The sequence below is a fragment of the Tiliqua scincoides genome, chromosome 2, assembly GCF_035046505.1.
Source record: "Tiliqua scincoides isolate rTilSci1 chromosome 2, rTilSci1.hap2, whole genome shotgun sequence".
NCBI lineage: Eukaryota > Metazoa > Chordata > Lepidosauria > Squamata > Scincidae > Tiliqua > Tiliqua scincoides.
Window position 1 is genome coordinate 122,315,582 of NC_089822.1, and position 25,073 is coordinate 122,340,654.

Below are 25,073 nucleotides of genomic sequence, written 5' to 3' on the forward strand. Positions count from 1 at the left end.
GGTGCCCTCCCTTGCATCTGGCATTCTGACATTTGCGGCACAGTGGTTGAAAATGGCTATTCTATTGGCTCCAATTCTGTTAGCCCTTACTGTGTCCACATGCAAGTGTTCGGCTTGTTCTCATTTGCACTAGTAGGAACCAGTATGAGCTGGATCTGAATGAAAGCTCTTTCCATATACCTTGTGATACCTGGCAGTTGCGTGTGTAATTGCAAATATGAAAAAGCAAATTAGTTAAACTTGGCAATTCTTGGCTGGTTGGTGTTGCAAGACATGGGGTTATTATTTCACCTGGATTGTAATGCAGTGGAATCTTAGAATGGTTGGGAAACTTGCTCTGAGCTGATTTGACTCTAGTTTCAACCTTTTGCGTTCTGGTTACCACATCTCAAAAAGGACATAGTGGAACTGGAAAAGGTGCAGAAGAGAGTGACCAAAATGATTACTGGACTAGGGGACCTCCCTTATGGGGCACCTGATGGGGGAAATGATTGAGATGTACAAAATTATGCAGGGGATGGATAGAGTGATATTCTTTTCTCTCTCTCACAACTTCAGAGCCCAGGGGCATCCACTAAAATTGAGTGCCGTTAGAGTTAGAACAGACAAAAGAAAATATTTCTTTACCCAGCATGCAATTAGTCCATGGAACTCCTTGCCACAGGATGTGGTGATGGCAATTGGCCTAGATGCCTTTAAAAAGGGATTGCACAGATTTATGGAGAAAAAGTCAATCACAGGTTACAAACCACAATGGTATGTGCAACCTCGTTTCAGGAGTAGGCTTTTCAGAATGCCAGATGCAAGGGAGTGGCGACAGGATGCAGGTATCTTGTCGTCTTGGGTGCTCCCTGAGGCATCTGGTGGGCCGCTGTGAGATACAGGAAGCTGGACTAGATGGGCCTATGGCCTGATCCAGCTAGGCTCTTCTTATGTAACCTAAGTAGCAGTCGGATGACTCAAACTCAATGGGGCTGCACCTTGTTTGTGAGCATTCTCCACTTGTTGTTCTGAATTGGGTGTCTGTTTGATGGTAATCACTCTTTGCATTCAATTCAAGATACGCTTGCTGTGTTTTCTTGAGATACTAGGAATTGCTGAAGCATAAATTCTAGAGCAGAGGTCTCCAGATTATGGCCCAGGGGCCACATCAGGCCTGCCACAAGATTTCATCTGGCCCACAGCAACTTAAAATATTTTTTTCCCAACCAGGCTGACGGACAGTTAACACTAGCAGTTCTGTTTGCCAAACTCCTTTCCATATGGCCAGAGTGGTGTCAACGTGACTGACCCTCATTTCAGTCACCTGGGCCACAAGCTTCAAGACCCTCTATCCATAATTATTCGACCTCACCCCTTGCCGATAATACAGATTGAGTTTCTGCATGTTGATTTTTCAACAATGCCGTAGAATGATTGCAGTGAGGAAACAGCATCATTTTTGTGCATGCGTAAACAACTCACAATAAACCGGGTTTCTGCAACGGATTGGGCAGAGACAGTGTACTTTGCATTGCTTGCCTCTGCCCTAAATAAGCAGGTCATGTCAAGCCGCTGCCTCTTGTATCACCCCTGTGAATAACTATTGTCTTTGCAAAAATCCTAATCCTTAGAATTTTTAAAGATAATTCTAATCTTTTCATTGTTCAGATATACCCTTCGTGCAAATTTCATTCATTCATTTATAAAACTGATTTTTTTTCATGACAAATATATGATGTGGCCCTCGTACTGAAAGTTTGGAGACTCCTGCTCTAGAGCAGCAGTTTTCAACCTTTTTCATCTCATGGCACACTGAGATGGTGCTGTTATGAAATGGTTATATTTCATGGGCATGATAATCCTCTTTTGGCTATTTCTCTTTAAAATCCTGCTTGCATGACCCTGTGGTTTTTTTTTCCCTTTCTGTCTTTTGCTAGTGGAGAGTCCCAGCTATTCCTTGTTTACTTTGATTGCATGGGTTTTCCTTGTGGGAAGTCTCAAGTTATAGGAAAGGTGGAGGGTTAGTTTTATCCAAATAGAAAACAGGGTGTGCTTTCAGTTGGAGGATAAATGCTCAAGAAATCAAAGCCTTGAAAAGTGTCCCAAGGATTGCCTAGGCGAGGACCCAGCAAGTGACTTGTAATTGTGAGTTGAGAATACTGGTGGAGTTCACTATCAGGATTGGATTAGTTTGAATGTGTGTATTTAGAACCATCAGGATATATTTTATTTTGGGCTTGCTTTCTATCTGCTGTTTACAAAGTTCTGCTGAGGAGTTTCTTTTTTTGTCAACTTTGATGACTTTGTTTTTGCCTCTTTAATTGACCTTGCTATCATTTTGTATTCAGTAAGACTTCTATGTCTGTAATTTTTTTTGTCTCATTAGAAAAATCAGCAGAATTATTATGGTCTTGTTTTACAAGCATTGTCAGCAGGATCTTGAGGAAGATCTCTGAGCCTTTGTATTAGGTTGGGAGGGGGGTCTGCCCCCCCCTTTGTATAGCATAGTTTGCTGGGCTGGTGGCAGTGGAATTACTACCAAAACCGTCTCTGGCCATGACAGGTGCAAAAACTGTTCACACACACCCCATCAGTTCCTTGACAATTGACAAGGCACACCACTCTGCCAGCCCAGGGCTCACATCCCCCAATAGCCCTATAATATATGGCCCTCTCCCAAACTCCTGCAGCATACCTGCAGACCATTAACAGCACAGCAATGTACTGTGGCACAGTGGTTGAAAATCAGTGCTCTAGGTCAGTGGTTTTAGCACTGAGACTCACTTTTTAGAATGAGAATCTGTCAGGACCCACCTAGTGAGTCCCAACCCACAGTTTGAGAAACACTGCTTTAGATAATTTAGCTTTAATCAATTAGGACCTAATTTGTACCAAGTAAAATTTAGTCCATTTGGTACACTAGAAGAGCTGTGCTAGATTTTCAAGGTTTCAGATGCCCTCAGAGAGGGCAGTGCACACGTGTATATACCTATATTTTAAATAACAATGAGATGATGTCACTGTAAGCGAGTCCAGTGCCTTGTAATTTGAAGTCAACTGAAAGTCCATACAAATGCAATGGAGGGTTCCCCCCCCCTTCCAAAACTAGGGATGGGGGGAGTTTGGGGACAGGGATGGAGTTCCTGATGTAGTTTTAGAATACACTGGAAGCTCCTGCATCATTCTGCCAGTCTGACTCCGAGTATATTAGGATGGTTAAGCACCTCAAAATACTGTAAGAAGCCTTTTCTACTACAAGCAAGCATGGATTGGAACACTGTGCATCATATTAATGGGGCCCCAGCTTTTGATAACTGCCAGCTGTCCTTACACACAGCTCCTCTGTGCTATGAAGTAGGTTGTGCTGAGGACCGATAGGCATTGGCCCAGGTTTCATAGCTGAGCTGTGGAGAGTCAGATCCTTAACAGCCAGGCAGGTTCAGCACTTGATGTGCTACAACCTGATGATGGCTTTAAAGCAGGATAGAAAATGAAAGAGCACCTTCCCCCCCCCCCCAAAAAAAAACATACCTTCTGATGCAGGAAATGCAAATACAAGCATCCTGTGTGGAAAAACCCCTGAATATGCCCCCCTCACCCCATACTCAGTAGGCCTATTTTGAAGAGCCTGCTCTCTCACTGCTTCCTGTGGGGAAGCTGCAGAGCGTAGCCGGCTACTTTGAACTCCTCCAGACTTGCTCTACCAGAAACGTAGCAGCCTGTCAGTTGCCCAGCTTCTGGGGGTGTGGTGCTCCCAGCCTCTGATGAGAGGCTTTTCCAGCTGAGAGCTTCTGGGCAGGAGGCCAAGTGCTCTCCTGGTTGCAGCCTTAGTGGCGCTTTTCCTGCTGCTGCTCCCAGATCTTCAGAAGAGGGAAGGTGCCAGAGCAGAAACACACACACACACACACACACTCTGTTTCTCCTTGGGACTGTGTGTCAGACCAGGAAGCTAGGAGTAAGATCCTGGTAGCTTCTGCTCAGTGCCTTCCTTCGGGTGTGTGTGTGTTTGCCAAGAAAAGGTTTTGCTCAGAGCACACACTGGATCTTAACCTCAGCCCAAATGGGATCAGTGTGTGTGTGCTCTGGGATTTCCGCCTGATGTTTCTTCTGCTCGGCTTTTCTCCCAGCAGCATCCCAGCCAAAGACCGCATGCCTCCATCTACATGTGCTCCTCCATGTGGACCAGGCACGGGACATGAAGGTGAGTGTGGATTCAGACAAGGCTTTCCTATTGAGAGACCTGTTTCATGCCTTCCTGTCTGTGAGCATCCACTTGGCTGGGTAGGCACTGTACTCTCTCTTGTTATTGCAGTCTGGGGTAGTTGTGTTAATCTGCTCTTGCAGAAGTGATGAAGAGCCTTGTGGTACTGCAAAAGCTGCCATATCTATCTTTGAAGAAGCTTTCATGAACTACAGTTTGTTTTGTCACATGCACCAAGTGGCCTCTTGAATTCGCAGGTGTGCAGAGGAGGCATGAGATGGGTACTGAGAAAAGCTAATGTAGCATCCTGGCAAAGACACTGAGCTGTGAGCCAGGAAATCCCCAGCTAAAACCTCACCTAATATACTCCAGAAGGGTAACCTTGTTAGTCTTCTGCAGTAAAAAGAACAGAGTCTTGGTGACACCTTGAAGACCAACTAGTGTTTTGAAGCATAAATTTCAAAGTGCCCAGAGCCCACTTCATTAGCTCCCTGGAAAGTTATCTTCTTTTGGCAGGTATCTCATCACATGTAGGGGTAAAGATAGGGCTAAAACAAGCAAGAAGTTGGCTTTTAACAGTAAATGCATAAATGTAGACCAGTGGTTCCCAACCTTCATGAGCCTGGGGACCACCGAGGCAAAAATTGGAATTGTTGTGAACCGCAGTGTGGCTATGCGTGGTCTGGTCTCTGACCTCTCTGGTGGTCCGTCTCCCAAGTGCTCCCCAACAGACTATTCAATGGCTGTGAGCAGTCACTGCGGTGGCTGTGAGTAGTCCGCTCTCCTCCCTATTTAGTGGTCTGTGGTAGATTTCCTGCTTAGCAATATACTGGAAGTGATCAAAGGTGTTTGTTTGTTTTTTTTGCCTGAGACCTCTCAGACCACTTCTCAGGGTCTCGCGGACCACCTGTGGTCCACGGACCATAGGCTGGGAACCAGTGATATAGATGGAATAAGCACAGCAGTCCTTCTCAGTAGTAGGTGGTAAAAAAATCACCCTAAGATATCAACTCACTCAGTGGTCTTAGGCAAGCCAGTATGTGCCCAGCAGGACTCCTGGAAGTTAATGACCTACCTTACAGGGTTGTTGTAAGGATCACTGTGATAATATACACAAAGTGCTCTGTACACTCTCAAGCACAGTAAAAGTGCTGCAGTTATTGTATTGCTCTTCCAGTCTCCTGTGAAAGCCGAATACAGTTGGCACTCCATAGCAATAAGAGAATGTAGAACAAAAGGAGAGTTCCAGCATGTTTTCTCTGTTCTTAAAGGTGACCTGGAGTGGGCAGGGAAGATGGAATGCTGGGTTTCCCTTTGGTGACATCTCTGGTTTGCCCCAGCTTCCTGCGGGGTTCACGGACCCCACACCTGAAGGAAACCTGCTTTTTGGGATTTGGAGAAAGATGCACTTGTTTCGCAGCTGCAGCTATCGGTTCCAGGTGGAAGGGCAGGTTGGCAGCACCCCAAGGATCCAGGGTATCCGATGGGTAAGTACTGATGCTCTCTAGGACTTCAGGAGAACCAGACAGAGCTTTTTGATGTGGGTATTGTCATGGTTGTGCGGGCAGCCAGATTCTAATGGTAGGGAGAGTTCACCTGACCTCAGGTAAGCACACTGAATCAGCCAGGACAAGCAAAACCTTTGTTGTTGTGCCCAGAGCTGGTTCTGCCGGCCCTTGTGAGTCAACGTGATAGCAAACCACTGGCACAAGTGGGGCTGGGGATCGGATTGTTCTTGGCTCCAGAGAGGACAAAAAGCAATTTTCCACAAATGGAGTCTGTGTTTGCATGTAGGTTAAAAAAAAAAAATAAAATTAAGCACACAAGACTAACAAACACACAATGAAGCAATTCCCATTCCAGCACCAATGGTATCTGGTCTACTTTTCTTGTTGGGCTTCTTTTCACTGCAGTTCCCTAAAGAAATTATCAGCTCTGGTTCTGCTCCCCCCCCCCCAATCCAGGTAGTATGACTCTTGATTAGCACTGTTAAGGCTCATGTTTATCTGCTTACCTAACACATTCTCATTCCTGTGATGTAGTAGTTGGAGTGTTGACCTAGGACTGGAGACCCTGGATTCAAGTCTCCACCTGGCCATGAAGTGCATTAAATGACTTTGGGCCGATCACATCTCAGCCTAATGGTGGCTGTAAGCGTAAAATGGACAGAAAGAAAGGGACAGGGAATGCTTACCCAGTCAACTTCATAGCGAGACAGGAATTTGAACCCAGATCTTTAATCTACCCTGCATTACCCAAGTCTGTACATGAAAACCTTTATTTAACAATATTTTAGTTTGCAAAAATTTCATTTACCACTTTGATAATCCTCACAACTATGTAAAGTAGTCCAGTAGAAATTATTATCCCCATATTGCTGTTTGTAAGAAATAACGCATTTATTTCTTGCAAACTGGAAGTGGGTTGCAATCACTATTTTTAGACATTCTGAGGCTTGGGGTGCCCTGCAGAGGCATCTGTGGGCTACACACACACACACACACACACACACACACACACACACACACACACACACACACACACACACACACACACACACACACACACACACACACACACACACACTGGAGGCTGGCACTGTCCCTAGTAAACTGAAAAAACCCTTTCGTCCCCAGCAGTGGCATGATCCTGATGACTGTGTTGCTGCCTTCACCCCTCCCCTGCAAAGACTTATAGGGTTCCCAACTTTCGAGAAGTTTGGGAGCCACTGCTTTAGACTGTTAAACTCTCTTTGAGCCAAATATTCACTTGATTTATGTTGGATAATTCTCTCTCACAAGCTTCTTATCCCAACCCACAATTAATTACAGTTTAGCTGGATAAAGAACCAAGGCAGTTGGTCCTTCTCTTACATGATGTTGAATTATAAATAGAAGTCAGTTCTGTGAGTAATTAAAGAATTTGAAATCTGTTGCAAAATGTAGATTTTGAAAAAGCCTTCATTTTTTGTATTTTTTTTAAAAAGTTTCTACCCCTCGTGTATGTGAGTGAAAGTACTGATCCAACAAGGGCACTTTTTTAAAGCATGAATTCAACTTTTGTCTCAATTTACAAATTTGGTGAATCAAGCTGCTGCCATCGATCTCCCTTTCTTGCAGGTGATTGGTGCTGTTAGAATTGATGGCACCAGCCATAGCCTTTCACAACAAATATCTATGGACTGAGACTGGTGCCAAGCTCCACATACCTCAAAATGAGGTGATAGAATCCTGAAGTGGTAGTGTGGACTGTACCGTATCCGCCTGCATGTGAGGAGTGACATTTTTTATACACCCTATGTTGAAAAAGAAAAAGTCTTTCCTCAGTGGCATTCTTGGCTGCTTTTGTTTTTACATGCAGGGAGGAACATTTAAGCCCAGCCACTCCTTTTCAAGATACTTTTCTACTTGCAGGGAATGTTTTGTTTTGTTAAATCTAGGGATGTACAGTATTCAAAATGTTGTGAGAGTCAGAGTGTACAGAGCTACAGCCCAATAGGACACTTGCTGCCCAGTGTAGCAAAATGAATTGCATGCAGCTAGTGACAGGTTCATTAGGAGGATCCAGAATTTACACTTCTTCCCTGCCTCTGAGGAACTGAGGGTGGCCTACCAGATTAACTCCTTTCCTGTTTTATCCTCACAACAACCCTGTGACATGCCCAGTGTCATACAGCCAGCTTCATATGGGTGCTGGGATTTGAACCTGGGTCTCCCTGGTCCACGTTTGCTGCTTTAACTACTATGCCAGTGGTTCCCAAGCTGGTGGGTCGTGACCTACTAGGGGAACTGGAAGCAGGACATTCCCCCTTAAGGGGAGTGCCCTGCAGCGATGGCAGCAACATGATCGCTAGGATCTTGCCATTGTTAGAGACAAAGGGAGGGTTTCCTATTCATCTGTGACAGCTCCGGTCTCCTGGGGGGTTGGGGAGCCTGTAGTCCTCTTGATACAGACTCAGTATCTGTTACAGCATCCCTGACTGGTGGCTATCCAGCCTCTGCTTGTGAATCTTGGATGAGAGAGAGCCCTCGGCTACATGAGGCAAGACTATTCCAGTGCCAGCAGCAACTGTTACCCTGCACATGCCCAATCTTGTCTGATGTCAGAAGCTAAGCAGGGTCAGGCCTGGTTAGTACTTGGATGGGAGACCGCCTGGGAATACTGGGTGCTGTAGGCTTATATCATAGTCTTTCGAGACTGAAGGTTGCCAACCAAATTCCAGTGCCACTTCTTGTGGTTGTAAGGAAGAATTTCTTCCTTCTGTCTATCCTAAATACACGTATTTCCCTGTAGTTTCAACTGCATGTTGATCTCGGTGTTCGGCTATAGGGTAGGTTCTAACCTTGTCCTCAGAAGCCACAGAGGTAAAAGGTTCTCCCCTGCTTCTGTGTGAGCCTTTTGTGCACTTGTAGAGAGCTGTCCTATGTCCTGTTCTCCAGGCTAAGCTCTTTTAGCCATTTCTTATAGGATGGTTTCCAGACTTCTCACCATCCAGACTCCATATCGAGATTCTTTTTAGGCATGCTGCTGCCCAGTCAGGTCTCTCCTATCCTGTACTCATGTCTCAGATTATTTTTATGGCCCTATGTGCAGGACTTTACGTTTGTTTCCCCTGAGCTTCATCTAAATATAGGACCAGTGATCAAGCCTTTCAGGATCATTTCGAATCTTCCTTTGGTCTTCCACAGTGTTGACGCCGTATGTCATCAAATTTGATGACAGTGAAGATGAAGCACTTTACATGAACTCAGAGGCACTCCTTTTTAATTGTTGTTTTCATATTTACTATGGTCCCAGTACTTGAAAAAAAGCCCCAGTACTTAAAAAAAAGAAAGCACCTGTTTCAAAACTGAGCCATGGTTCAGATTAAAACCTGCATACATCTAAAGGTGCTTTTAAGTCCCCATGCTCCAGAAAGTTGTTTGGAGAGTTTAGTGTGCCTCTGCCTTTAGTCTCCTACATAGTTGTCCTTACGAAAAAATTCCAGAGGAAGAAGGCTCCCTAGGGGAGCTCCCGACTGTTCCTTTTGGTCTAAGGAAGGGCGATGGCCGTTGGTAACAGAAGTCGCAAGGAAGAAAATGGCAGGCCCCAGGTTTATTTGGCTGGCTGCCCACATAGGCCGGATTTCTGGCGACAGGCAGACTCTCTTGTCCCTGCAGCCAGAGGCAGGAAAAGAGGGAAGTGACAACCCCCTGAGGAATCTCTTTGGGCTCTTACAGCTTGAGCTGTAAGGGGCAGAGCCAGGCAGCTACCCAGATTGCTGTGACTGAAGCAGGCTAATGAAGGGACATAAACATTGAGATATTCTAAGGACGGTCCTGAGGGTGATGCTGCTACTTTATTGGTACTAAGGAAGTCAAAGCTTGTAGCGAGAGCTAATACGGCATAATAGATAGGGGACTGGGGCTTAAGCTGTTGCCTCTTTCACCTGACAGAGAATAGGGAGTCCAACCATTTCCCCACACCAGTGGGGCCAATGATACAGCTTAAGGGGCTTGTAGCAGCCAACAATCATCCCAGCTGCCTGATAGCATCATTTTCATAAAAATGGCTCCTTGCCTAGGCCTGAAGCATGTGTCAGAGCCACCAAGGGGGGATGGGTTAAAATGACTTTGAAGGACAGTGGCACATCACTAGAGAGATTGAGCCAGGTTGGCGTGGTAGCTGAGGGACTGAATCAAATCTTTCCTTTTCCACTGGTTCAGTAGGCAGCCCTGGACAAGCCCTTCTCTCTTTGCTTCAGCTGTTCCATCATTCCTACTCCTACTGAGTACCTTACAGGGTGGTTGTGAGGAAGTATACACGAAGAGTTTTGAATGCTCCAAAGAATGATATAAATGTAATTGTGGGGCGTCCTTAGTGAAAGTGGCATGGATTTAATTTGTCCAGGTCCCCTGGTGAGCACCTGGACAGCTCACCACTGCAACCCCACACAGGAATTGTGTGTCATATGGTGGCCAAACTGCATGCACCTGCCCTGATAAAAAGTTGCCCTTAAAAAGTTTTGATCCTATTTTATAGAGCAGGGCTCTCCAAACATTTTGGTTAGAGGACCGCATGAAATATCTGACGCAGTGCTGAAGGCTGGAAAAAAATTAAATATAACATTTAAATGAATAAATTAGAGATGGAACTTAGATGAATGAATGAATGAATGAATGAGTGGGCTCATTCACTCAGCCTCTCTGGCCCTCAGAACACCCTCCGGATGTAATCAGAGCACAGCTCTGGTCATGTTCAGTCGAGTGGGCCAAAGGCTTTCAGGGGACAAGAAGCTGGCTGCAGGCCGGAGAGATGCTTGCTGCCGGCCGCATCTGGCCACCAGGCCGGGGTTTGGAGACCCCGTTATAGAGGATAGGTTAGTCCTTGGAAGTTTTCTTTACAGTTTTAGTCAAAAGGGGAAGCGGATCAGCCATAAGAGCAACCCTACTATGTCAAACCAAAGGTTAATCTGTCTAGTCTTCTGTTTCCGAGCACAGCGGGAATGCAGCTATTCTCCCCTGTTGTTTGTGCCCAGTGTCTTTATTCAAAGGTATACTGCCGCTCATCAAAGAGGTTCCATTTAACCATCATGGCTGAGAGCCATAGATTGCTCTAGTGTTAGCCCATGAAGTTTTTTACTCCCCCTTTTTTAAAAATCACCTAATCCAGTGGGAATCATTACTGTACACAGATAAAGCAGATATCTGCATTACCACTATGTGGTGGTAGACCATTCCATAAATTAATTATGCATTGTGTAAAGGGGTTTCAGCAAATGCATTAGGAAGGAGCTTCCTCTGGCAGGCTTTCCATGTCCATTCATCATCTCAGCTTAGGTCTCCTTCTGTAGCAACTCATTTTTCTTAGGGCTTGGAGGAGGGAGGAACAGGGAAAATTAGCTGGTTCTGAGGGGGGGGGGCAGCTCCAACTTTCTCAGCACATTTTACTGGCACCCTGTTCCCCTTTCTCCACAAATGCCCCACTGGCTCCAGCACTCGGTCTTGGTAGGGCCATATATGACGGGTTGTGGGAGGCTGCTTCATTGGAGTCAGCAGGACACAAATTACCAGATCTGTAGGTGGGAGGTACGGAATAGCTCTATACAGAGAGCCCATCGATCTCTAGACCTTGTCCTCTAATGTGGCAGCAGCTCTTTGAGATCTGAAGAGGTCTTTCTGAGCCCTGCTACCCTAAAATCATTTTAGCCTGCCAGTGAGATGCTAGATATTGAAGCAGAGGCTTTCCTGGGGCATGCCCAGGAACAACCCCCCGCGCCCAGGGCAATGCCCAGGGCACACCCACACGCCCAGGGCAACCCCCAGTATTCTGCCCCCCACATGCCCAGGGCAACCCCCAGTATTCTGCGCCCCACATGCCCAGGGCAACCCCCAGTATTCCGCCCCACACCCTGTTTCGCCCCTTCTTCTCCGCCCCCCCCATGCACCTGACCCGGAAGTAATTGTGGTGACGTTATCGTCACTGCAATTACTTCCATGCAGCTGCCTCCTTCATTCCCCCTTTGAAAACCAGGGGGAATGGAGGAGGCAGCCGAGGCCCCCATGGAGCCTTCCACGCCGCGGGGGTCTCCATGGCAGTGGTCTGGGGCTGCTTCCAGTGGCCCCAGACCACTGCAGTGAAGACCTCCGCGCAGCTTGTAATCTGCGCAGAAGGCTCTGTAGGGGCCGGGAAGCGGCATGCGTCTCCTCCAAAGTTGGAGGAGGCATGCACCGCTTCCGCTCCGCCTCTGAGGGACGCCCTCAGAGGTGGAGCAGCGGCACCCAAGAGCGCTCCTGGGAGGCAGCGTCTTGGTGCCGACTGAGCCACCCCCCTCCTCTTTTATAGGAGGAGACGAGATGGGCGCCCTAGAGTGTCAGTGTCTCTCTAGGGTGCCTGTCTCCTATCCTATAAAGGAGGAGGGGAGGGGGGTGGCTCATTCGGCTCCTAGGCGCTGACAGAGGCAGCAAGCTGCCCCTCCACAGCGCTCCTGGGCGCCCCTCCTGGGGGGGTGGGGGCGAGGTTCCGAGAGGCGCCCCTGGAGGGTCGGCACTCGAGGCATTTGCCCCGTATGCCCCCTCTAGGTCCGCCAGTTTATTGAAGCTGGGACGTTATCTATGCAAAGTATGTATTCTAGAGCTGAGTTATGACTCTGCCCTTCAAATTACAAAGTTACACTCATAGGACTTGTCTGCTTAAACAGCAGATCATATGGTGAAACAGCAGATCATATGGTGAAAAGTACCGCTTTAGACTACAGGTGTTGGAGGGTGGGAGGGGAGGGTGTTGTTTCAGTGCTCCCCCAAACAAAAACGCTCCTGCATGTCAAATAAATGTGTCAATTAGAATTAGTCTCTCTAACATCTAGTTTTCACACTGCGTGATTTTTTTAAAACTAGGTAACTAAATGAGTGTATGCGAGTCCACCTACATGCAGTGAACGCAGGAAGCTCCCTTCTCCTGAATCCATCTTGTTTAGTATTGTCTACCGTCTTGTCTACAGTGACTTCGTATAGCTCACTAGGATTCCAGGCTTGGGTGTCTTTCCTAGTCCTGCCTGGAGATACCAAGAATTGAACCTGGAGTGTTCTACATGCAACGCAAGTGTGCTGCCATTGAGTTCCAGAGCTTCCTTTGACTTTCTTAGTGATGCAGTCAACTTAAAGACCAGTTTTACCCTGAACCAGGGGTGGAACCAAGGGGGGGCATGGGTGCATGGCCCCTGCCCCCAAACTGTCTACCAGCAGGGAAGGGTGCCCACTGGGCTGGTGAGCAAAATAAGGAAGGCGGAACGCCCACTGGGTGGGGCGTAGGTGAGATTGGCTGGAATGGGAGCCCAGGTCTATCTAACTGGTAGAGCTGGGCTCCAAGTCTAGGAGGAAGCCCAGATCTATCTGCCAGGTAGACCTAGGCTCCCACCCAGATCTACCGGCTGGATAGACCTTGGCTCCCATTCCAACCAATAGCTCCAAGACCAGACGGGAGCCCTGATCCAGGTCTACCTGGCTGGTAGATCTGGGCTCCAAGTCCAGGTGGAAGAGCAGGTCTACTCAGCCATGGAGGCAATCTAGTTCAACCTGGAGCCCAGGTCTACCTGCTTAGTTGACCTGGGCTCTGGAGTTGGTAGTGAGCATGCTCCCTCCCCAACACAAATATTGGTTCCACCCCTGCCGTGAACTCTGCTGTTTGCATGGAGAAGCTCATTGATTTATTTTTTTTTGCACATGCTGTGCAAAGTGCTATTGAGCTCCTTTTATGCTATTTAGGCAGAAATCCAGTTCAAAGGTGCTTGTGTCAAATTTTTAATTTGGCCACCCATATCAGTGGATTGACAACCTCATTTCTACCTGCTTGCACCTTTGTTGCCTCCCTGTGAATAGATGCATTCTGAAAGACTTCTTTAGACTTCCACATTCCATTTCTTTCTATTAGCAACACTATGCCATGGTGGTGTAGTGTTTTGGGAGGTGGACTTAGACCTGGAAAATCCAGGTTCAAGTTGCCCCTTAGCCATGAAGCTTCCTGGGTGACCTTGGGCCAGTCACTTTCTCTCAGCCTCGCCTACCTCACAGGGATGTTGTGAGGACAAAAGGCGGTGAGCAGCTGTGTACATCTCCCTGAGCCCTTTGGAGGAAGGGCGGAATAAAAATGTGAAAAATAAATAATAATAAATAATAATATTTGGGAATGGCCTTTTTCATATTTTAATCTCTCTTGTGTATGAAAGCATCTCTTTGGTCGCTATTAACAGATGTGGCATAGCTCCTTTTCAGTTCCTTTTTCTCATGATCAGGGTAGAGAGGCAGATTGGCTGCACTGTTATTTCCTCTTCACATCTGCCTCTGGTGAAACTGTCTTGTAGCGCAATCCTGTGCATGCCTACCCAGAAGAAAGTCATACCTACACATACCTACAGGTATGTGTATGTAGAACTGCAGCCTCAGTCACAAAAAGTCTTGTCAATTTCATTTATACTTCTTAGATCAGCTGTTTTCAACCGCTGTGCCATGAGGCAGCCTCAGGTGTGCTGCAGGGCCAGAGGAAGCAGCCAGCGTGCTGGAGAAGCGGTTGCTTTGACCCTCACAGGGCAGCCTTGGAAAAAGGAGCAGCTGCAAAAAGGAGCAGCTGCAACTGCTTTGCAGCATCTCCTGCTATGAGCCAGAGGAAGGCTGCAACCCAATCCTCCTTTACCTGGGAGTAAGCCCCGTTGACTATTATGGGGCTTACTTCTGAGTAGACACACCTAGGATTGGTTATCAAGTCCCTTGTCTGCCCTACATGCTGACTGGGCAACCAGAAAAGCCTGGAGGAGGTCTGGGAAGAGTGAGAAGGAGGGAGCCAGGGAGTCTGCTGGGGCCACCAATCTAAGAATGGGCTGGCTGAGGGTCCAGGAAAGTCCCTTCTCTTTGCCACAGTTGCCTGCAGCTCCCCAAAGCGACACTCCCTGCCTTGCTTTTGCCTTTCAGAGAAGGGGAGTTGGGCCACAGTCCTATCCACACTTTCCTGGGAGTAAGCTCCATTGACTATAATGGGACTTACTTCTGAGTAGACATGCCTAGGATTGGGCTTTTGGTCACACTTTTTTTCTGAAATACAGGAGCAGGCAACTGGGGGGGGGGGAATGTGAGGCAAGTGATTCTGGATTCTGGACTTTGGAACATGTGGACCAGTGAGGGGAGGGACAGCAGGAGAGGTGCTAACTGCAATTATGAGATGGTGGGGAATGTCCCTGTGGGAGGGGGTGGGGTGGGGGAGAGGAAGAGAGAGAAGTGCCAATCGCCTGCTCCTGTATTTGAGAAAAGAGTGCAACCAAAAGCCCAATCCTAGGCATGTCTACTCAGAAGTAAGTCCCACAGGCACATTCCCCCCCATGCGCCGCCCCCCCCCCCGTCTTTGGCTGCAATCCTAACCACACTTTCCTGAGAGTAAGCCCCATTGAACAAAATAGGACTTGCTTCTGAGTAGACCTGGTTAGGATTGTGCCCTTTGTCAGTGTAATGATTTAATTGTATTCATTTTATTAATTAAAAATTAATTGTAATATAGTAAAAAACTGGGAGTGTGCCTTGACCAATTTTAGTGCCTTGACAGTGTGCCGTGAGCTGAAAAGGGATGAAAATGGCTGTCCTAGACTATTGATTTTTTTTTTAAATTAAAGAGTGCTGTGTAGGTTGCATACCTTAGTGCACACATTGGAAGAAAGAAAACAAACCACACTTGTGAAATTGACAAGGTGTTTCCCCAACCTTGTCACTTTCATCAGAGGGAGTTCAGTGAAGGAAGTGGAACCAGTTAAGGAAGGGGGGAAAGCGTGCATTTGTGTTACACACTGTTGCCAACTGTGATTGCGTCAGAGACTAGTTGCTGTGTGGCCCGCCATACAGGTAGGCAAATGCAAGAGTCTTTTCGAGCGCACTAGCTTCCTGTTTTGCAGGAAAAAACATAACTTGTGAATTGTGATAAAGTGCAGTAACTGAAGTGGAAGAGAATTTCTGGATGATCATGAAAACTCTTTAAAATGCATTTTGTGATTTCAGCCTTGGCTGCATCCATGTTGGAGCGAAATGGGTGTTGGTGGTTTTCCATCCCAGTAGCAGACAGTGAAGGGAGAAGAGATTTTCAGGGGGAAATGGGATGGGGGTGTGTGCTTACTGCTGATAGCAATTCTATAGCCTGCCTTTGGGATGGGCCTAGGAAGGGGCTGTCTTATGCCAACCTGTGAGCCCCACTTCCTGGTTAGTGCACGATTTCCTTTGGAATCTCCAAATGCCCAAACATTCTGAGGGGGAAGAGTCTGTGATGGAATGTTGAAGATCAGTGCGGTTGCTTTGAGTGTTTGGTTGAGGCAATAGCACTGGAGAAAGGAAGGCGTGTGTACTGTGGGGGACACATAGGGGACACACAATTGATTTGTTTAGCTCAGTAGTGCCTACTGTGACTTGCAGCAAGTTCCAGCTCCACTTGCTGAGATCTTTAAACTGGAGATGCCAGGGTTTGAATGTGGGACCTTCTACTTGCAAAACATGTGCGCTACCACTCAGTTGTGGGCCAAGGGGTCAGAAGTGAGGCGGAGAGGCAGGAGAAGTTTCTGTAGGGGCAGGTTCTGAATTGGTAAAAAGAGGCATGGAGAACTCAGGTTCGCACGCTTTAAGTCAACCACTGCTACAAAAGATGTAATGATTTTTAATGGGCCGTTTGGCAAGCTGATGTCTCCTGGTTTAGGACAGTGCTGAGTGAGTTAAGTTTTGATGCTTCTTTGAGCTTCTTCTAACAGCTTGGCTAAGAAACAGGTCAGACTGGTCCCCTTCAGGCCAAGGTCTTCCCAGGACACTTTATATCCCTGACTGCAGATTAAATGCCATCGGTCCAGGATGTGGCAGCGAAGATGCACCCCTGCAGCTTCCAAAATAACGCAGCAGCCCACATCTTCTCTTCTGGAGCCTCGATCAGCATCTGCAGCTACAGCAGTTTGCATGGGTATTCACTTGCGTCACAGCAAGGTAAAAATTTGGATTTCTGACAGGTCTCTTTTAGACAACTAGAAAGTGGGTTGCTGCCTGGACCTGATCAAAGATCCTCCCTGGCAGTGGCCTGGGATTAAATAACTGCTAAGTAGCCCCCAGGGTCTTTGATGGTGACAGTCGGGGCAAAGAGCTACTTTTGTCCTCTTGGGTTAGGTGTAGGTAAGGTAGCAACTTCTAGTGGGGTAACTGTACTAGTCTGTAGCATCAAAAGTAGCAGGGGCTTGTAGTGCCTTAAAGGCAAACAAATGTTTGTCTTTCGTGCAGTACAGTCTGTGCAGCTGATGAAATGGACACATTTACACAGTAGTAACTGTGTTAGTCTTGTGGCACTTTAAAGATTTCCTTGTTATAAGTGGGTAGAGCGCCCTATAAACAATTAGCACCCTCCATTGCCCTTTACTTAAGACAAAGGAATATGGGATAGAAGCTGATTTTTCTTCCCAGGTGGGGAGCAAAATTGGATTTCCACTAAACAGTTTCCTCTTAATAAGCATATCACTCTTGTATTGTGAGCCATACAATAGTGAAATGCTTGTTATTGTGGGTGGAGACTGCTGCTGTCTGGAAAAAGTAGGTGTGAACGTGTGGTTATGAGCTTGAACTGTGGCTGATGGCATGACGGCATGGTCTTCGGTCAATTTGGCTTGAATAACGTTTTTCGGGCATGACTTTCAACACTTTTTTCCTCCACTGTAGCCTCCCTAAACCAGTGGTCTGTGCTTTCCCCAAATGCAAAAATACAAAGACAATTGGGTTGTGATAGTATTAGCTCTTGACAATCTTAGATCTGTTGCACTAAAACTGGAAGGAGATTTGTGGCACAAATGTGGCATATGGCCACATTGCAGAATTCAGATGGAACTTACTGTAAGTTCAGATGTTTTCACATGTTTGATTTTGAAAACCAGGTTTGAGTGACTTGGTTTTAAGTCTTGTTGATGAAATTTGTATTATCTTGCCAATTTGACTGTACACCTTTCCTACCCACTAAGAGTACCATTTGTATGGGGAGAGGGGGGATAAATCTGATTAGTAGCAACCATTCAGTTCTGTATTCAAGTAAATTTGAATAATGAGAATTTTGACTGAGGTTTCTCCCTCTACCATCCATTTCAGCTTATCAAAATGCCCTTCAAACTGTCAGTGTATGGTTGAGATGCTTGTTGTTGGCCAAGGCTTAATTGATTGAGGATAATCTTGCATATCTGTTTAGTGGGCAGTTTATTCTACTGATTTTATAATTGATTGATTATTATTATAAACGGATGATGATGATCATCATCATCATCCATATCGTAACTCCATAGGTTGAGACAAGTTAGATATCTAAATCAACCATTATTAAACTAAGGGTGAGGGACTGGAGGCTCTATGATATTGTGGACCTGTCAACAGCTGGACTAGAGACAAAACTGGCATCTGTGGCAACAGAACTAGCTGACAGCAACTCCAGGGAAGTGGGGTAGATGGATTGTACTGTGACTACCTGCTTGCTGTCAAACAGCCAAAGGAAGGTAACCTTTGGATGTGATTGTAATATGCTGGCTGGAGCAGGTAACGAAAAGCATTTGTGAAGAGTGAATGGGCTCACATTGTCTTTCCTAAAGAGCAGAGCTTGGTCCCTGTGTGTACCAACTGGTCTGACAGCACAAACTGGGCAGTTGACTCAGCTGTGTGTCTGGGCTAATCCACTTGCCTTTTCAGTATTATCTTGGTTATGCAGGAGGTGGCTCAAGTCCCCTGGCACGAACGCCAGGCACGCCTGCCTGGCTGACGTGATAGTTTCCGAGATTGCAGATTAGGCATGTTTCTTTACCAGGACTGCAGTGTTTTGGGCAGCAGTCTCTAACCTTGGAAGATCTGAGAACCACTTCATAAACTGCAGTATAATGCTGGAACACTATACTACCCTTGCCTCCCCCCAACTGCTCACAACTTGTGTTCCCCTGTGTCTCTTAGCTTATATACAGACATGTGTAACAGAAGTTCATGTTGGCAACCTTCAGTCTCGAAAGACTCTGGTATCGCGCTCTGAAAGGTGGTTCTGGAACAGCGTCTAGTGTGGCTGAAAAGGCCAATTTGGGAGTGACAGTCCCGTCCATACTGGGAGCAAGTGCAGTCTGTAACAGAAGTACATCATAATCATTTCAATGCCCACTGCCATCTGTGGTCCCCCACGTGGAATTACTGGGCAGCAGTGATGAGTGGATGAGGGCAGAGGAGGAGTTGTGGCTAAAAACTGAGATTGCGTTGTGCCTGGATTACAACACTGATGTAAGAGCTAATGCAAACAGATTGTCCTCCTTGTCTATTTTGCATAGAGGGGAAACATGACAGGAAGTGGAGTGTAGCTGAGCACCTGTCCTGGTGGGGGCTCTGCAGGGTGGGCCATTTCCTCTCATCAAATGTTGTTTGAGTGATCAGAGGCAGCTGAGCTTCTATCTTACTGGAGATTCAGCAGGAGGGAGCTTTTTGTTTCCCTGTCTTTTCCTGTTGCTTGAAAGTGTTCTTAGGGGGGCAGATGGGGACAAGAGGCAGGAGCTCAGTTGCTTGTCCTCTGTTTTGGTTCACAACTTCTTTCGTCTAGGATTTGTTGCCAGCCTTCGTGGTCAGGTAGAACAAAATTAACTAGCCCCCAGAAGCGAATCTGTCTTAGCAGTTGCATGGTTTGCTTCAAGGAGAGGCTGGGACGCTGCATGGTCTGCCTAGGACAGCCATGTTCAAACCAGTGTGCCATGGCAGATTGGTGTGCTGCGAAAGGTGTGCGGTGGGAGTTAGAAGCACAGCAGTTGGAAATGGCAGAAAAAGTCTTCTGGGTTCCGCAGCTCTGTTTGTAGTAACATGCAAGAGGCGGAGACCATAGAGAAGACCATAGAGGTTAGTGTGCCATGAGAAGAAGAACTTTAAAAACTGCTGACCTAAGTATTGGCAAATGCTTCTGATCTCTCTCTGGGTTGCAAATGAGTAAACGTGACGAGGCCTGTGCAAAATGTGGAGCCTGCCTGCCTCTTGGGCTCTGTCAATGTGCTCCCCAACCTGCCTAAGGTGATTCCTATTAAGAGCAAGTGTGGGCCTGAGGCACTTGGCTGGCTCCTGGCCACTTACAGCTCTTGTGATGTTTGCCATGTCAACAGGCTAAGGGGCAGGGAGGTGTTTGTTTTCCGCAGTTGGGGAAATTAAGAGACTTGGCAAGGAATCTTGGAAGAGTGTCCTGAGAGGACATTTCTAAGAACCAAGGAAATGGTAGCACTGGCTATTTGCCTTATATAATTGCTGTGGAACTAAATAAAGGAGCAACGGTGGGCCTTGGTTACAGCCATGGCCAGCTAAGTTTTTAGCCTTTCCCATTTTCAGTGCCTAGTCTCAGGCCAAAAAGAAATGAAGTAAAAATTAAAAAGGTGTCTTCAAACATGTGCAGAGTGCTGTTCTATCCTTGGATGTACTGGCTGTTTGGTGCTAACAAGAACTGCTGCTGGGTGTGCTCCTGCTACTGCTCTGGCAGTTGCAACAGCCTAGCAGAACGCAGGTACAAAATGCTGGAAGATCTGGGCACCCTTTCTCTGCACACCCAGGGTTGTGCATCAGGCCAGCCCAGTTTAAGTGATTATTCCAGTGGGGGGGGGGGGCAGAACATACGAACAGCCCCACTGGATCAGGCCATAGGCCCATCTAGTCCAGCTTCCTGTATCTCAAAGTAGCCCACCAAAGGGAGCACATAAGGCAAAAAGAGACCTGCATCCTGGTGCTTTCCATTGCATTCTAAGGTTACCCACTTCTAAAATCAAGAGGTTGTGCATATACATCATGGCTTGTAACCTGTGATTACTAGGAATCCTCCAGAAATTTGTCCAATCCCCTTTTAAAGGCATCAAGGCTAGATGCCATCACCACATCCTGTGGCAAGGAGTTCCACAGGCGAACTACATGCTGAGTAAAGAATTTTTTTCTTTTGTCTGTCCTAACTCTCCCAACACTCAGTTTTAGAGGATTTTTTTTTTGGGGGGGGGGGTGAGGCGAATGTGTGCATGTGGATGATCTGCATTTTGTAGTTGGTTGTATTAATGTTTGTTGGCTTTTAAGTTGGGATATATTTATGTATTAAACAGTGGCTCAGGCTCAGACAGTACCATCTGCTGGACCTGTCAACAATTCAAAGTTGCACGTGCATGAATGGCCACCCCTGCCATCTCTCTCTCTCTCTCCCCCCCCCCGTGTGTGTGTGTGTGTGTGTGTGTGTGTGTGTAACTTTCAAATAGCTCAGTTGCTTAGTTTCAACACTTTGTAGTATTTAAACTATTCAGTTAGGGATACTTTGAACATTCTGCTGCCCGTGTGAGTATGTGGAGGGAGGGCACTTGCACTTTTCTTTTTAACTGCCTGCTGGATAGAATTGTCAACTCTTCAGGATTGTCCTGGAGTCTCCATGAATTAGCATCAGTTTCCTCAATACTGCAGAAAGCAATCCCAGAGATTTTATCATGCCTACCTTGGCTAAATGACATTGCATCCTGTGGGGTAGGCAGAGGACCTCCAGAAATAGCTTCAGTCAGAGTTGGCAGTCCTGTTGGTGGCTGGAGGATAGTATCAACTGAATTGGCCCAATGATTTTGAAGAAAAAAAAGTATTTCCCCTTTAAGAAGATCTCAGTGCATCTCAGCAGGTGCTCTCATTCTCTCCTGTATGTAAGGCAAGGGGAAATGTCTATTCTGAAATGGTGCCTCCAAAGCAAAGTTTTATTAGGATTTGTAAAAATAATTCTAATCCGCTGCCTGTTTAATTGATCCACCTTTTTTAATTGATCAAAATGTTTTTCATCAACCTATTTGTTGCAATTCTACCTGTACCACATATTGTGGCACAGCCCCTCTCCTCCACCACATGATCAGTCTGTCAACTAATTGAGTACATCAGCTGGCCTTATTTATCTGTTCCATCTTCATTATGGGATTGCCATGAGGACCAGGTAGCATGGATCTGTGGCTCCCAAATGTTTTAACATTGAGTTGCACCTAAAAAGAAAGTTTTTACTTTACCAGATGCTAAAGCCTCTGTGGCTACAATGGTGATTGGGTAATAGTACTCTCCCTCCTCCCCAAGTTTCAGGGTTTGCTTAACCCTTGATGTGCATCGCTTTATCTGCCTTGACAGTTTCACAAACTACCAAAAATTAGTTGGGACCGACTGGTGGGCCACAGACCCACAGTTTGAGAATCGCTGGATAGGGTTTTGTGACTTTTGGATAGAGTAGGACATAAATCTAAACAAATACTGTACAATTTACAATAAGTCAAGGCCCCCTGCTTTTATTTGCAGATATGGGTGTCTCTTCCTCAGCTTAAGTGTTACATTTTACATCTCTTTGGAACCTTTTTGACTTTTGTGAGCTTATATTTTGCCTTTCTGGACTTCTGTTGTCTTCTGTTTGGATTGGTGTCGTCCATCCGTCCAATTGTTGGTTGATTGGTCAGTGGCTCCCAAATATCTTGGATCAGGTGAAGTGTTGCTTGGGGCCAACATTTAGGATGTTTGTCTGCTCATGTTTCAAGAAGCTGTTATCTACTTTGCAAACTGAGCCCACTGTTAGTAAAGCACTCAAAAGTTGAAATATTTCCACGGGACCTCTTGCAATAACACTCAGCATTCCTGCTAATCAAATGCCTACCATTACTGAACTGGAGTGTGTGTGTGTGTGTAGCTTGGTGAGGGGGGACCTTTATGGATTGCTCCACTCTTTTCTAATCTGCCATCCATGATATAAAATCCACCACCTGAAGTGACTGCCCGTTGTTAAACACAGTTAGGTCTGGTTGTGGGCATAAACCTAACAGAAATATTTAGAGAGGCTGAAGAGATACAGTAGCTGTTCTCTGACTCTGTGTGGATTTCTGGTGTGTACTGATTTGCACCTAGTACTGAAGTTCAGATTCAACTCACTGATGAAGTCATCTGAGGCTCAAGCAGCGGATTGACTGTGGGTACCCATCTCTGTACACACATGCCTGCACTGTTGTTTGGCAACCTTCAGTCTTGAAAGACTATGGTATAAGCCCACAGCACCTGGTATTCCCGGGCGGTCTCCCATCCAAGTTCTACCCAGGCCTGACCCTGCTTAACTTCCAAGATCATACAAGATCAAGCATATGCAGAGTTCAAGCCACCTACTACTACTCCTTCTCCTACTCCCTGATTTGCAAAAGAAAAAAGGGAAAGAGGAATGGTGGACAGGAGAATGGGGTGGTCACATCACCACATAAAGGGACACGGCATTTGGTGCACTGCCTTGAGGACTGAGAAGTTCGGGCCAATTCTGCTGGAGCTTATTTGAACATAGGAAATGGCCTAGCTTAGTTCTGTCTGCACTGACTGGCAGGGGCTCTCCGGAGTTTCAGGTGGGGGGTCTTTACTTGCCGTATCTGAAGATGTCAGGAATGGAACCTGGGATCTTTTACATGCAAGGTAGTGGCTCTCCACCATTGAGCTACAGACCCATCCTATAGCATCTCACTGGTGCAAATTCAGTTTCCAGTTTTAGGTTGAATTTTTTTGCACATTCATCATAATTGCAATATCAAATGATGCATATTGATGATGAGACACCTTAGGTGTCCGTAAGACGGTGCTTCCCAAACATTTTAGCTCCGGAACCCACTTTTTAAAATGACAGTCTATTGCGACCCACTAGACGAGGGCTTTTCAAACTGGGGCTTTGTGACGCCCCAGCCGGTGGGCCCTGGCCCCTGCCCCCTTAAGGGGCGGGGGCAGCCTGGAGGCAAGGAGGCAGCAGCGGGGCGAAGCCCCTGCTGCCCTCCTGAGTGGTGCGATCCCAAGGATAATAAAATATCCCCAGGATCGTGCCACTGCCTTCCCCCGCCCCTGCTGCCTCCTCCCTCCTGCCCACGCAAGAACTTACTGGCTCTCCAACTCTCCCAGAGAGTTTTAGAACCATTGCACTAGACCAAAAACAAACAAAAAACTTTGGTTCACACATGATCTATGGTATGCCAATTACTAAAGAAAATTGGAAAATGTGACATTTTAGTTTGGGTATATGGCGATTACCTCATACCACAGGTTAGCATTCCTGCTTAAACTTTTCATGACCCACCAAGAATAGGCTTGTGACCCCCTGGTGGGTCCTGACCCACAGTTTGGGAACCACTGCTATAAGGTAATGTAGATGACTGGAAGCACAGCAGCAAGACTCTCTTTTTCTTTTTTTTTTCAGAAGTATTACCAAATTCAATGCAAGTTTATTCTCAAGTGTACTTGGCCCCAAAATAGCATTATGGGATGGCACATAAGTATCACCAATACGGTCGTCTCCCATGTCTTCTTAACAAAGTGTAGATCAGCAATTTTCAACCTTCTTCATCTCACGGCACACTTACAAGGCGCTAAAATTTTCAGTGCACACCATCAGTTTTTGATAATTGACAAGGCACACTGCAGCACCGGTGGGGGACTTGCATCCCCCAGTGGACCTACTAATAAATGAACCCTGCTCCAAACTTCCACAGCACATCTGCGGACCATTTGCAGCACACCAATGTGCCATGGCACAGTGGTTGAAAATGGTTGGTGCAGATGAAAAAAAGTACCTGTGTGATGTGACCCCCCCATTTCCCCCACCTCCGAGTGGAGCCAGGGTAGGGAAATAGTTCCACAATGATATCCTGTGACACATATTTTCAACTACACGTTACAGGGGAGATTAGCAAGGCATGTGGATTGGGGATTCTGGTACTTTCCAATGATGTGTAGTGTGGTTCTATATCCATAACAATGTTTCCATGTTGAGGTCTTGTTGTGCCTGGAATTTTAAGCCATGGGAGGAAAGTTAAACTGCCTACAGCCAAGAGCAGAGAAAAACTCTTAGTGGCTGAGCTTCCTTCTACTCTCTATAGGTGGTTTGTTGACTTGCTTGGCTACAGAGTCCTGAACTTTTTGTTCGCGGAGTATTGATCAAGAGCACTTGTTTTTCTTCGTCAAACGTTGGAAAATATGGACTGCAGGCACTGCTCCTCAGGTTTTGAAATGCTTCCATGTCATAGTTTCCCTGCTCATGCACCCTGACTACATGTGGGCATCTCTCATTTGGGGTCTGCTCTCGTATAGACCACCTGGTCATTTGGTGCTTGTAAATTCCCAGAGTTTGTAGTAGATCCTTTCACAGGGGAGTCTCTTTTTTTTTTTTGTATGGGGAATGCCACCTGCTATGCTGTCCTAGACAAATGTAACAGACAGTTCCTTCCTCACTTTGTAAACTTACTACGGAAATGTCCTTGATCTCTTATTTGCTTTTGTTTCTAGACCCCTCTTCCAGAGAGTGAATCAGAGTTGGTGCCTAGCCACAGCCTGAAGCAGGTAAACATCTTGTGAAGCTCTTGCAT

At 46.5% G+C, this 25,073-nt stretch overlaps 1 protein-coding gene across 1 annotated transcript in view; it reads left to right on the forward strand.

Annotated features, from left to right (window-relative positions):
• The first annotated feature begins 2,049 nt into the window (after positions 1-2,049).
• Positions 2,050-25,073, forward strand: part of RAPGEF3 (Rap guanine nucleotide exchange factor 3) — a 60,521-nt gene continuing 37,497 nt past the window's right edge. The window contains exons 1-4 of the mRNA XM_066613624.1: positions 2,050-2,127; positions 4,113-4,183; positions 5,455-5,670; positions 24,994-25,047. Coding sequence (XP_066469721.1) covers positions 4,178-4,183; positions 5,455-5,670; positions 24,994-25,047 — 276 coding nt within the window. The 5' untranslated portion in view covers positions 2,050-2,127; positions 4,113-4,177. The remainder of the gene's footprint in view (positions 2,128-4,112; positions 4,184-5,454; positions 5,671-24,993; positions 25,048-25,073) is intronic.